General features: G+C 45.8%; 1 protein-coding gene across 5 annotated transcripts in view; it reads left to right on the top strand.

Moving 5' to 3' along the window:
* The first annotated feature begins 1,042 nt into the window (after positions 1 to 1,042).
* The window catches only part of LOC135921783 (dermonecrotic toxin LsaSicTox-alphaIB2i-like), a 37,651-nt gene continuing 24,883 nt past the window's right edge, over positions 1,043 to 13,810 (top strand). Inside the window, exons 1-3 of one of the 5 annotated variants that reach the window (XM_065456123.1) lie at positions 1,043 to 1,223; positions 2,360 to 2,424; positions 10,993 to 11,094. In XM_065456123.1, the coding sequence (XP_065312195.1) occupies positions 11,032 to 11,094 (63 nt within the window). In that variant the 5' untranslated portion in view covers positions 1,043 to 1,223; positions 2,360 to 2,424; positions 10,993 to 11,031. Of the gene's footprint in view, positions 1,224 to 2,359; positions 2,447 to 10,893; positions 11,095 to 13,810 lie in introns of all 5 variants that reach the window. The other 4 variants (XM_065456108.1, XM_065456116.1, XM_065456102.1 and 1 more) reach the window with 4 other exon arrangements.

The following is a 13,810-nucleotide window of genomic DNA, read 5'->3' as shown; positions in this document are numbered from 1 at the left end:
TGCCCGTTCTTACCACGCGTTTCTGTGGATAGGCGACACTGGGCTTCACTTATGTAACGACAGTGGCTAAAGGGCTTCGCCATCGGCAAGTAGATACTGCAGGCGCGAAACTTATTATTTTTTTTAATAATCATGGAACTGCCGCGAAGGGAGGCCCGTGAGGGAGCACTGTATAGCAATACAGTCAGCTCGCGTTGCCGCATTCTGCGCTTGAATCCCGAGAAATCCTGGCCACCTGACAAACTGGATCACACGTGCTTTCTCAGAGATATATATGTTGTCGTTATCATTACCGAGCCATGCAAAATTTGAGTGCTGAATTTTACTGTGATCATTGCTAGCTTTGCAGCGCTTGCACACAGGCGATCCAGTAGCATAAAACATGCTGGTATGACATACACAACACTGGCGTCCTTCCGCAGCAGTGTGAAAACTACGCGAGTTTTAAATTCGCAGCATAACCTATGCTCTTTGTAGGGGTGCGGGTAATTAGGCAGGAGTGGGTGAGGCTACGCTGTACCATGCCGTGGTCGTGGGGCTTGGCGGCCAGAGCACGCGTTCCCAAAAGCGTTCAAATCATCCGAGAGGGTGAAGGACGTCATCGAGAAAGGCGTACGTACAGTTATCGCTCTGACCCCGCAACCATCCCTCAGACAAGAATAGTCACGTTTACCAACATGCGCGCACCATCGAATGCAATGTGGCATCCGGAAATTATCTGAAGCGGCAAACACGTGATTCCGAGCAAATCTTGGCCCCGTTCTCCGCAACTCTTGTTTGCGCGCCGATAAACGTGACGCGTTAACAGGTGAAAGCTTTCTACACTGCGAAACGGAAACATAATTCTATCAGCAACCATTGCGTAAGCATGCCAGTGAAGGAATTTTGTTATCTAATCGACACACAATTTCTATGCTTTCTTTGCACCATCAGTGCTTCTGATACCGCTTTTCTTTCTTGCTTTTTTTACGCATCTGTCTCTCCTTCTCTCCTTTTTTACCCGTGTTACGAGTGAAGGTTACCGCATTCCCAGGTTGAGCACGAGGTGATATGCTGGGCTTGTATATAGCCCGTATATTCCTGGGCAATAAAGCTAGTCGTGAGTCAGGGCTCTCGCTGTTTCCTGGGCTGTACGTCTCTGCTCGTTCTGTGCGCTAGTGCTACAATGTAAGAAGCAAGTCACCCGACGAAGCACAACGCAGTCGCGGACGTCTGCTTCGAGGGTGAGTATATTTAGAAGCGCGTCGCCATTAGAAGCCATCACTCGCGTTAACCGTAGCTTGTGGTTGTATTGCTAGGGACATGCCCGATGTTAAATTCATTTGCAATAGTATTTAACATGGCGGCAACAAATATCGCATGTCGTCTGCTTCTCCACGAAGCTAGCTAAACTGATGCCAGGTTGGTATAGCAGGCGAAGCGGACTCTTACAGTTATGTAGCTGTATACCCGCCGTGGTATAGCTCAGTTACTGTCGCGTTGTGTTGCTGAGCCCGAGGTCGAGGGTTCGATTCCGGCCGCGGCAGCCGCATTTTGATGGAGGCGAAACGCAAAAATGCTAGTGTACTTACATTTAGATGCACGTTTAGCAGCCCCGGCAGGTCAAAATTAATCCGGAGTCCCCACTACGCCGTACATCAGGCTCAGATCGTGTTTTCGGTACGTAAATTAAACCCCATAATTTTATGTTCATTGGGCTGTTTAGCGGGGCGCTGCAACACCATGATCACAAATTCGCAACTAAGCAAAAGAAGAAAGAAGGAAAACCGCACACAAACATCTCTCGGTGCTGCCTAGCGGGTTCAGGTTAATATACGCTCTTGCGACGGTAACCTTCATAAACGCGCATACTGTTTCATCTTAGCGGTAACGCTCGCAGTGCCTTCTGTATTTGGTTCATCCTTCATCACGCTAAAAAAATTTAATTATGGGGCTTTACGAGCCAAAACCACGGTCTCATTACGAAGCACGCCGTAGTGGTGGACTCCGGAGTAATTTTGACCACCTGTGGTTCTTCAGCGTTTACCCAATGTACGGTACACGAGCGTTTTTGCGAAAGACAACCTACGAATGCGTAGGCATCGCAGAGCGCAGAAGGTCGAATAGCGTGCCCTTGACCTGCGAGTGGTACGTGTGGGTCCGTCGTAACGGATGGTAACGGTCCGGAGATACGAACAAAAAGATAACTACGAATAACCGAGAAACTATAACCAGCGTCTATCAAAGCTTCCATATGTACACCTTCAACTACGCCTTCGGCTATCACGTGCTGCATAAAAAATGGGCCCGCTCGAGGAATCTGAGTCCTGTCGTCGAACGCAGCTTTTCCTCCGGAAACTGCATCGTTTTTTTTTTCCAGACGACCTGTCGCGAACAGCTGCCGGGCAGGCCGAAGTAGTGACGGCAAGCGGCCATTGGGTGAAGGTGAGCGACGGCTGGTATAACGGTATGACGGCAAATCAAATCATTCTTTTGGCACGTGATACCGCAGAATATAGTTTTAATTGAACTATTTAGCGGTCCGCTACAACACCGGGATCAGAGATTCGCAAATGCTTTATAAAAAGCATGCCTGTTTTTTCCCATCTTAAAGGCAACAGTCACGGTGCTTTCTAGGTTTCGGTACATACTCCGACAGGCTAAAAAAAATTAAATACGGAGTTTTATACGCGCCGAAACCACGATCTGATTGTGAAGCACGTCATAGTGTGAGGGCTCCAGAGTAATCTGGGCTACACGGGGTTCTTTAACGTGCATCCCCCAATTCACGGTATACATGAGCATTTTTGCCGTAATCGAAGTCGTGAACTCGAGCGCAGAAGCGCAACGGTATAGCCACGGTGTGTCCACGCTGGGTTCTTCTATCAGGTGCAAAGGTAACGCTTACGAGAGTGAAATTTACAACAGACATTTATAGGCAATCTGTAAATACCCGGGCTCTTGTGGCGCCATCTGTCTTTCGCGAGTTCATCTGATGTGACCGTTATCTCGTCCTGCAGCGTAGGACAGTTAGTGGCTGTGTCACTCCACGTCATATATATGCACGCCTAATGATGTGATAATAAAAGGGCAGATTAATTTAGCTTGTGGCTCATTCTGATTGCCTTTATTAAAAAAACGCGCTAGACCCACAAATGTCGTCACTATAGATAACCAGCGAGATTATTTGAATGAAATGCGTTGCACTTAAGAAAACTGACTGCTACCGATTGAAGCACAAGATTTACAACTCCGTAAGTTTGCGTCAGAAACAGACATCGCAATACTGTAAGCCAGGTCTTTCAAAGCGTCCGAAACAGACGAATCTGATTTATTATGAATGTGATTATTATGGGATTTATTTAACAGTTAAACTGTTACATTGTTTTCAGGATGTTTCTAAAAATCTCATGCAAAAATTATCCTGTGAGTAAGGTTCAGGACTTCTGACTTTATTGAAGGTACGCTCTTTACGCTTTAGAGTAGTTCTAAGTTCCGCAGAGATCCAACGAGGAAATTTTCCCCGCTTGGGTTTGTACTAGTGTATGTATTTATGCATACCATGCATCCAGAACATCTCAGTAATCGGATGGATCTTTCCGTCGAAGTCGCATATGCTAGTCACGAGCGACCAATGAACTGCAGAGAAAAATTCGAAAGGCCAACATAGTCATCAAATTTTTAACCAAAGCGTAGGAATTTACTAACCCTAATCGAACCGTTTTGACATAAGGCCGACAAGAACGCGGTTATATTAAGCGAGAGGTGAAACATACGACGAATAACAAAGTTAATGTCAAAGTGCGACACTATTGCATTCTGTACGTTTGACATGCGCAGGCCTTAAACATTACCGCGATAGTTATAAGGTAAATTCTGTTGCTGAAGGTGGTTAAAAGCGAAAAAATCTAACTAGTTGCTATTGTTCCTATGAAACAATTGTAGTGCGAAGAGGTGTGGCTGCTCCGTTGAATTCCAGGTGTGTTGAAGTCACCAACAATAAGTAGTTCGTGCTCTAAATGTGGCTCACAACATGTTAAATAGATGCGATGACATCATCAAGCATGGCATGATTGAAGTTCGGTGTTATATAAAAAAAGCCCCAATTAATAGTTTTTTAGACGACGTACCAGACATATATCTACGCATAACGATACGTGTACGATTTCTAGGTGTCTTACAGATTTAAGGAAACTCAAACATAAATTCGGACACCACCATCTTGCTTTGGATGCCGTTGAATAAATCCTAGTAACGGGAAAATCAGACATCCCCCCTTTCGTAGCAATTGGTACAATGTAAACCCATACGGGTTCCTCGAAAGAAAAGCCTCAGAGTTGAAGTTCGTCCTGGTCTGGGACTCAAACCCGGGACCACCGCCTTTTCGGGGCAGCCGCTCTATCATCTGAGCTAACCCGGCGGCTAGAAGATGGCAGGGCGAAGTTGAAATTGTCGACAACACGAAGAAAAGGCAAGAGCTTGACGTAATAGCCCTGCGGAAGCCCGCAAGGTGGAGAGAAATAATTAATAACAGGAAAATCAGACGTCCACCCGTTCACAGCAACTGCTACAAAGGAAACCCATACGCGTTCCTCGAAACAAAAGCTTTCCTTTAGAGGAACCCGTATGGGTTTATATGAAGAGCTGCTGATGTCATGAACGAATTCTGTCAGATGTGTTATAGGGCTATGGCTACGTCTGAAAACATGCTGGAAAGTGCAGAAAATTTTGTTAGTTTCAAGAAATTCCATAATATGTTTAAAGATTATGGGTTCGAGCAATTTACATGAGTGTGCTGCTAAGGAGATTGGCCTATAGTAAGATAACACTTGAACGTTACCCTGCGGAAGTAAGGGCAGAATTGAAGCAAATTTCCACGAGGGAGGAATACTGGCGGTTGAGAGAGATTTTCTAAAGATCATTGTTAGATATCTACTGCACCAAAGAGAGTATCGAACGAGAAAAATAGTCGGGATACTATCAGGACCACAGGACTTCTTGCTGTCTAAGTATAGGATTAAGTTAAGTACACGCTCAAAAGACAGTGATATGTCGTCAATTATAGGGTATGGTTCGAAATCAAAAATAGGGTTTGCAGAACTAGGGTGGTTGCTTGGGCTAGTTGGTAATTCATGATCAAAAATAACGTACAGCGCGAAGGACAAGGACAGCGATAGACGACATACCCAGTGCTGACTTCCAACAACATTTTATTGCGTTGCCACATCGTGTGTATATATACAAGAAAGGGCATGCGCAGAAAATGTAAGACAGTCACATGGTGTGTTCTAACAGCAAGTCACTGAACTAAGAGCATGGTCACCTGGAAAAAATAAAAACATTAAGCATTACGATTTCTATCTGTTTAGATACGTGACTTCACCAGGGGTCAGCGCGATAGAGGGGGCACTAACGCAAATACTACCAAGTTTTCTGATGAAATCAGCTTCCACAATTTCCCGGGTGAGCTGTGAGCTGTGTCTCGCTAAAACTTCAGTGTCTTCAAAGAATGGCACGCAGCCGCAGTCCCGGCAATTGATGCCCAAGTGGCCTTGTACAGTGCTGCGGACGTTGTTACAGTACTCTCTTAGTCGATCGTTTAAGCACCTGCCTGTCTGTCCAACATATTTACTGCCGCAAGACAGGGGAATTTGGTAGACTACATTCGTTGTGCACGTCACAAAACGTTTTCTGTGCCCGACAGAACAACTCTGATGCGATTTAGGCGCGTTTACACGCTTACAGAGCCTTGCCAATTTTTCCGGGGCTGAGAAAACGACTGTGATTCCTCCACGCTGCCCAATTTTCTTTAGCCTATGGGAGACATCATGCACATACGGCAGCACTGCAAACCTGCGTCTTTCAGCCCGCTGGTTCCCTGATTGCGCGGGATCATCACGTTTTGTGCGCCTCAGAAGCTGTTCCGCTATGGTTGAAATTAAGGCCAAAGGGTAACCAGCCCAAGAAAGGCGATCAACCTGAGCAGCAAGACTATGTTGCATCTGGTGTGGGCACGAGTTATTGAGGCTGTTAACGAGACATAACTTTATAATACCTTGTTTAACGAGTTTTTAGTGTGCGGCGCAGTTAAAGGCCAAGAGTGGCTTCTTACTTCTCCGTTCGAAGCACCAGCACACATGTTTGTTAGCAAGGCTCAGCCTGAGATCTAGAAAGCGCAAGGAATCATCAATGGGGACCTCATGCGTAAGTTCTAGAGGCTCCAGGTCTTTCTTAAAGATCTCCAAGACTTCAGAAACAGCCGGCTCAAAAGCGGGATTAGTGCAATCAATAAATATCAGGCAGTCGTCCACAAACCTGCACACTTTGACAACAGGGGACGCGGCTAGGTGACCATGAATATTGCGATCATGATGAGCCAGATAAATATCACTTAGTACGGGTGCCAGATATGATCCTATACTAACACCATTCCTTTGTATGTAATTTTGTTCATTCCATGAGATGTAAGTTGATTTCAAGTAGAAAAGGAGCAATTCAAGAAAGCCGCTAACAGAAACACCTGCAGCATTCTGAAGGCCAAGTGATCGAAAGTCATCAATGCATTCTTCAACAACCAGAAGCAACTTGTCATGCGGAAGTGAATAGTACAGATCTTTAATGTCAATCGAGAAAACCTTGAGTGCTTCTTCATTCTCTTTTAAAAAACTAATAACTTCACCAGAATCTCTAACGAGGAAAGGATCGTCAATGATTAGAAGGTTTAGTTTATCTTGCAAAAACAAACCAACAGCTTTCTGCCAAGGCTGCTTCAGTCACCATAACCCACAGAGGGCAGTCATTCTTATGCGTCTTAGCTGAGAAGAAAATGCCATGGCTTAGCTTTTTAGTTTTTTCTATCACTTTTGCTAGCTTGTCAAGGCAACGGGATTTGCATAGTTTTTTTGCTTTCAATTTCACGTTTGCAAGGGAAACACTGTCATCACGTTTAAAAACTGAATCAATGGCAACGGTGGCCTTCGCATTGAAGTCACCCAACGGTAGGACAGCAAAACCACTTTCTTTGTCAGAGGGTAAAAGTGATAACGAGTTCGCTTTCAGAAACGATGTAACATATCCGATCGGGAGTACCTTTGTGGAAGGTTTGCAACGCGTTAAAACATCCACACCCTCCGCAACACACCTGTCAGATTCGGTGTCCGGGGCACGTCCAGCAACTCGCCTAACAATGGTGAGAAGTTCGTGTGACGACTTTCGAGGTTCAACGGCAAACTTTGGCCCAAGGGCTAACACATGCTGCACCCTTTCTGGAAGCGTCACATTTCCAACACTGTGCACATTGTTCCTCGGCAGAGGTTTCTTCTTTGGAGTAATGGCACGTAGTTGTAGAAGCGCATGTTGCCAGATATATTCAGCAGTTCTGTCGACGATAGCAGACAACTCACGCCACTTTTTCTTTGCCGTAGACGGTCTGTCAGAACTGTGAAGTTGAAAAAACACGACGTCACGGTAGAAGCGGGCCTGGCGTTGCCATTCCGAGCGCAGAATCTTGCAGATCCTCACGCTATGACCACAAGAGGGTCTGAACCCACCACACAGGGCTGCCACTTCGGGAGGTAGGATCTTGACTCGGATGCAGTAAGCGAATGAACGAGCTCGGCACAAGGCAAGAGCAATAAAACTGAACAAAACACTAGGACTTGCTGAGGAACAGCAAGTCCTAGCAGTCCTCAGCAAGTCCTAGTGTTTTGGTCAGTTTTATTGCTCTTGCCTTGTGCCGAGCTCGTTCATTCGCTTACTGCATCCGAGTCAAGATCCTACCTCCCGAAGTGGCAGCCCTGTGTGGTGGGTTCAGACCTAGCAGTCCTCAGCAAGTCCTAGCAAGTCAGCGCTGTGTATGTCGTCTATCGCTGTCCTTGTCCTTCGCGCTGAACGTTATTTTTAGGGTTTACAGAGCTATTGGTTGTAAAGATAGAGTGGAAGTAGGTGTTAAAAGAAGAGGCTAATGTCTGCGAATCAGAAACTGTAACATTGTTAATTATTAACGTGTCCGAGGATGACCCAGGTGGTAGGATAGCTTTCCAAAATTTACAGGCATTAGCCATCATTAATTTCGGCGAGGTTACCTTATAATAAAATTCTTTTGAGGCCATCATTTTAAAACAGAGTTCCTTTTTAGCGCTATGGAATTGCATGAGTTCTCTTGAGTCACCAGAGCCTTTCGATCGACGTAATCTGGCCGCACGACGTGATAAATCCAAAAGGTCCCTAGTCATCCAACGAACTTCAGTGTTTGTTTTCTTTATTTTTTAAGGGAATGAAAAAGTTGATACACTTACTCAGAAAATTTGTGAAGAAACTTGTCAAGGTATTAGTATCACTAGTGGTACTTATTAGTTCAAACTCATGAAAAGAACCGCATAGGGCGTATGCTATGGCCAAATCATCAGCGCGGTTATAAAGTCAGGAAACGTGCGGTAGATATGATGGGATTTAGGGACGACGCGTGGAACTGAAATTAACACAGCACTGTGGTCAGATATTCCATCAATAACATCGCATTCGTAATCAGCATTAAAAATAGATACACTAAGAAACACAATATCAAGAACTGAAGTTTGCCGAGTGAAATCCTGAACGATCTGGTTCAGGCTACAGGACAATGAAATGCGGACCAACTCCTGCCCGATAGCTACTTCGTGTCTGTTTACTTTCATAGAAGATCAATCAACACCAGAAGCACGCAGAAAACGTTGGATGAAGAAGTATTACAACTGTGCGAAAATTCACATAGATTGCGTAAATTGCGTAATTGCGTAAAAAATCAATGTTACGACCAGGTGGACGGTAAACGACCCCTATAATCAAAGACATATTTTCAAGTTGAACGTTACACCACAAACACTCAATATCAGGTGGTGCAAGGAGTACAGAAAAGTGAAGGTGAGATTGAAGAACTAGAGCGACACCGCCTCCTCTCCCGAATTTTCTGTCTCACCGAACCAATTTGAAGCCAAGGGGAGGTGGGTACCTCAGAATCTTGCACAGCTCCATCTAACAAGGTCTCAGTAACGCCGATAGTACACGTATCTGGCGAGTAAGACCAGACCAAGGAAAGAAATTTAGAGAAATTCCTGACAAGGGTTGTTGCATTAAGGTTTAAAATGGAAAGTTTATTGCCAGTACCGTAAATTCAAGGCAATTTGGTCCTAGCAAGTGTTTCGGCGGATTTAGTTGAGCCAGCAGATGATCTGACGAGAGTATTGGATGTGCTATCCCAATCGTACCATGTCCTGTCAATCAATACATGATCAAATCGAAGTTGGATAGATGAGCCACTATCCCTATGAGAGCAGGACGCTTCCCAGAGCTTCTATTCAGATTCAGGTGCATGTCAAGAACCCCAGGAGGTCCAAATTGTTCCGGAATCCCCCCCTATGGCTTGCCTCCTAATCAGATGGTGATTCTGGCACGTAAAACCCCATAATTTTTTTTTCTTTCCTCCCCTTCTTGTCTTCCATTTCTATGTTTCTGTCCCCTCCTTTCTGAAGGATAGTCAAGCGTTGTGCCCCTTCCCGTAGCAATTACCAGTCTGCTCCTCACTTTCTCTTTCCTCTCAAGTGCTTATATGTTTTGAAAGCTAATAATAATAATAATAATAATAATAATAATAATAATAATAATAATAATAATATGCCCCGTGTTTCCGCGAACATTTTCAAACTTATATTTTAATTGCCTGTCGCAGATAGCAAAATTCCAGTCCACGAGCTGGTCTACTCAAAGAAGAGGACATTACATGCACAAAAATTGAAGTGCACGATCGAATAATTAATAAAGATTCACTAATTAGGCTTATAACTAATTGCACTATGGCACACATCGCAATTTTCAAATTCTAGCTTGTGAGTTCGCAAGGCGGATTCAGTTAGTACGAATTCTCAGGATTAGACCAGTTTAGAGATATTAATTCGCAAACTTTACGGACAAATGCATTGTCGTTCCGGTTACTTTTGTGCTTCAATGCATAAAGCGAGGTTTTATTCAGAAAGTAAGTGGAACAACAATGCATTTTTACCGCAAGTTTGACGATGCATATCCCGCAAATGGTGTCATCCACACAATTCTTTTCAAGTGGATGGGCCTTGCAGTCTCACTCACTAGAATTTGTAAATTGCAATTCGTGCCATAAGATAATCAGTTAGAAACTTAATCAGTGAACGTTGGCGATTAGTTGATAACGAATTTCAATTTTTTTCTGTAAGTAATGTGCGCGTTTCTTCAAGTAGACCGGCTCATGGAATACAGTTGTGTTATCTGGCATGGGCAATCGTTAAACATTTCTGAAAGTTTTCGCTGAGACACCCTCTATGCGCCATACCAAACCGAAAGTGGTAAAAGAAGGTTTCCACACTTCGCCGTAACTTCCCATATACACGTAATCACAGTCAGGCCGGAAAAGGCCTCTGAAAAGCCCTCTTCTGGCCTCTTCATCGGACCGTGCCGCAAATTATCCCCTCGCAGAGAGTTTTCGTAGCATATTTCTAACATCGTGAATGAACAACGGAGTGTTGCACCACTTGCAAGTTTGTGTACGATGCTCAAACCTGGTTGGGCAGCCTGTATAGCTGTGCGCCACGCTCTTCTTTTAGTCAACGCGCAAGATTTATGAGGCATGCTCAAAGCAAGCGCTAAACTTCGATAAGGAGAGAAGGCTGACCCAAGCGAGTAATATCATCCGCGTTGCATAATCGGCTGTTATCTACTATGTAAGAAGAAGCGCGCGGTCTATCATGTTTTTTTTTTTTCTCTCGCATAATTATGCACGTCGCCTATCTGCATTCCTGCTCAAATGCGACTGTGAGCGCCGCAGCCAAAGCGTTCTGTTTATGCCCTTAATCGGGCGCGCACGAAGTTTTGAAAGGCGATAGGTCATCGCTTCTCCGCTATGCGCAGAGTGATAGCGACCACGCACATACGCTTTTGGACTTGCTGACTGCCAGAGATTCTTCGACGACTGGCACCATCAACGCCGGTGACGTCACAACTTCGCAGACTGACCGGAGCAGCGAGACGCAAGCGAAACAGCGGATCATGCTGGCCGAGACTTCGCGGCTGCGGGCCATCCTCGTTGCTCTGCTGACGACTCCTCACATCGTAAGTCGTACATGGCGTAAGAGTGAGTGCACTCTTTGTCATAGGAGCAGTTGTCACGTGCCCAAGTGAATATTTTTATTTAATAAGAAGGTACTAAACAGTAACATGTGTATCGATTAATATGCGCTTCTGCAATAGCAACACATGCAGTCACTGTATGTAGCCGAGGCTTATTAAGCCAGAAAAGTAAACGTCGCGAAAATGCAGGTGGCGCCGCTGTCTTGAAGTTCCCGCACCTGGCTTGTCGGGACGTCAGAGATTTTGACAGCGAATTGGTAAAGACCGTTTGGTGTGATGAGGCGGTCTTCTCATGGTCCATCCCATCTACGCCAATCTGCTAATAGCCCGAACGGAAGCCGATTGACGAATAATATTTAGATCTGTGAAGACAATCAACAGACACATCTATGCGAGGCAGTGGGTAGACATGTTGTTGTTGTTGTTGTTGTTGTTTAAGTGACGGTAGCTAAAGTCAACGCAGAAGCACCAATAGCGCTCCTTTTCTTTAACAAGACAAGCGGCTATGCCCACGCACTGCTCGAAGGCTCAATAATGTCCTTGTTTATCACCTTGTCGACCTCTTTCTGTACGATGGCCCGCTCCAATGCGGAGACGCAATAAGGTCGGCTACGAATGAGGCTGGCACCACGGGTGTTGATGCTATGGGTGACTACAGATGTCTGTCCGAGAATGCCGTCATCTAGATCAAAAATATCTGTATAAGAAGAGAGAAGGCAACGAAGAGCTTCTGTTTGCTCAGAAGGAGGTCAGGAGCAATCATTTTTCAAATGTCGTCAGCAGGCGAAGAAGACGAATTAAAGGAAAGCAGGAGCCCGCTGGTGCTTGGAAAGGGCTTCAAGGGCCAAGGAAGAAATCTGTAATTCTCCTAAAGGTGTGATATGCCGCAGAGAAAAGCCGTGGGGAGAAGAACGTGCGTTCAAAATCCGAGATTGAGGATGGGGAGGCAAGTACAATTGTCGAGGATTTGGATTATAGTGTTCGGGAGCGCACTTCTGTGCGACAGAGCCATGTCAGTGAGGCAGGGGGGGTGGGGGGTGGGGGGGGGGGGGTAGGTACGACATACGCACTATAAGGAACGGGAGGACAAGGCGTCGAGAGGACATTTGCAGCGGCCTGTGCAGACAGGCGGGTGAACTCTGCATAGCATAAGTGATGTGGTATACTAGAAGTGGCACCCGCCATGGTTGCTCAGTGGCTAAGGTATTGGGCTGCTGAGCACGAGTTCGCGGTGGGCGCATTTCGATGGGGTCAAATGTGAAAACACATGTGCACTTAGATTTAGGTGCACGTTAAAGAACCCCAGGTGGTCAAAATTCTACTTCGTAGTCAACTTCAACTTCAACTCAGTAAAATTCAGTAAACTTCAACTTCGTGGTCAACTTCGTGATCAGAAAGTGGTTTTGGCACGTAAAACCCCATAATTAAATGTATACTAGAAGTGGCGTCAGTAGGAAATGGCAGATCCAAGTGCACAATACCAGCGGAACCGTCAACTTGTTCGGAGTGTTTCGACAGAAAGTCAAGGCCTCGAAGGAAGTCATGTGGGCACTGATCGAGGACCATAAGTCAAATAATATTATGGTGGCCACAAATGGTCAAACATGCTTCGCAAATTCCGATGACAGGTGGTGTGCTGCCGTCGGCGAGTCGTGCTGTACAGGGCACGGTGGGTGTCAAAACTTTCCTGAGCCTTCGGCGAAGAGCAGCACTCATAACCGACAGCTGTGCTCCGGTGTGGACGAGAGATGTGACGGGAACACCATCTACTTCAACGTTCAATTGGCTTCCACGTGAAGGCAGAGACAAAAGAGGATTTGTATAGGTCGGGTCGTAGTTGCAGTGTCACATCCAGGAGTTGCTTCGCCTAGTTTCCCGAAATGTAGCGACCGATTCTAGACAAAATAGACCTTGCAAGGACGGGAGCGGCTGGTCCTCGGCGGAGCGCTGTCGGCATAAGGGTTCTGAGTCGGTGTGTAAGGCGAGAAAGTACGAGGGTCATCGAGGAGGCGACGACCAGTGGCTGGGACAGGGATGGACGATACATCCGATTTGCAAACAATGAAAACATTAGGCCTATCGTCCGCTGTTCGCCAATCAGCCTTCTTTCGACAGGGCGGGAGATACCTCTGTGTCTGGGAGCAAGCAGCCGGATGAATCTGATAAGCGTTCGAAGAGCATGGTCCAGGCACAGAGATGGAAGCCCAAAACATATCTAACGAACCGCTTGTCTAAGTGCGATGGCGGGCAGGCTGTGCCCTATATTATACCGAACTGGAGCCGAAGACATGTCGCCCAGCTCGCGGTGAATAATGCGTGTTATGTCTTACGATTCCAGCATCTGAGTTAACCGCGCTGGATCTTCGCCCGAAGATGTCTCGAAGTGCCTCGAGCGGCCAGTCACGCGGCAATTTTTCCTGCCTCCGCGACCTTCTTCAACGCTCCAAACACTTTAAAGGGACACTAAAGCGAACACTAAATCAATTTAGACTAATGAAGCATTATTTGAGAACCATGCAGGCAGTCATTTAAAATAAATAGTTTGATTATTAGACGAGAAAATGAAGGTCCAAGTATCAGAATTTGAATTTCGCGCCGAAACCCCAGCGCTGGTACGTCAGCGTGACGTCAGGGATTCCAAAGTATCTTTTCGCATTTGGGCTGCTTTGGCTGAATAAAGGTTCCCGAAGTTTGCTAT

The sequence above is a fragment of the Dermacentor albipictus genome, chromosome 8 (genome assembly GCF_038994185.2).
Source record: "Dermacentor albipictus isolate Rhodes 1998 colony chromosome 8, USDA_Dalb.pri_finalv2, whole genome shotgun sequence".
Classification (NCBI taxonomy): Eukaryota; Metazoa; Arthropoda; class Arachnida; order Ixodida; family Ixodidae; genus Dermacentor; species Dermacentor albipictus.
This window is presented reverse-complemented; position numbering and strand designations above follow the sequence as displayed.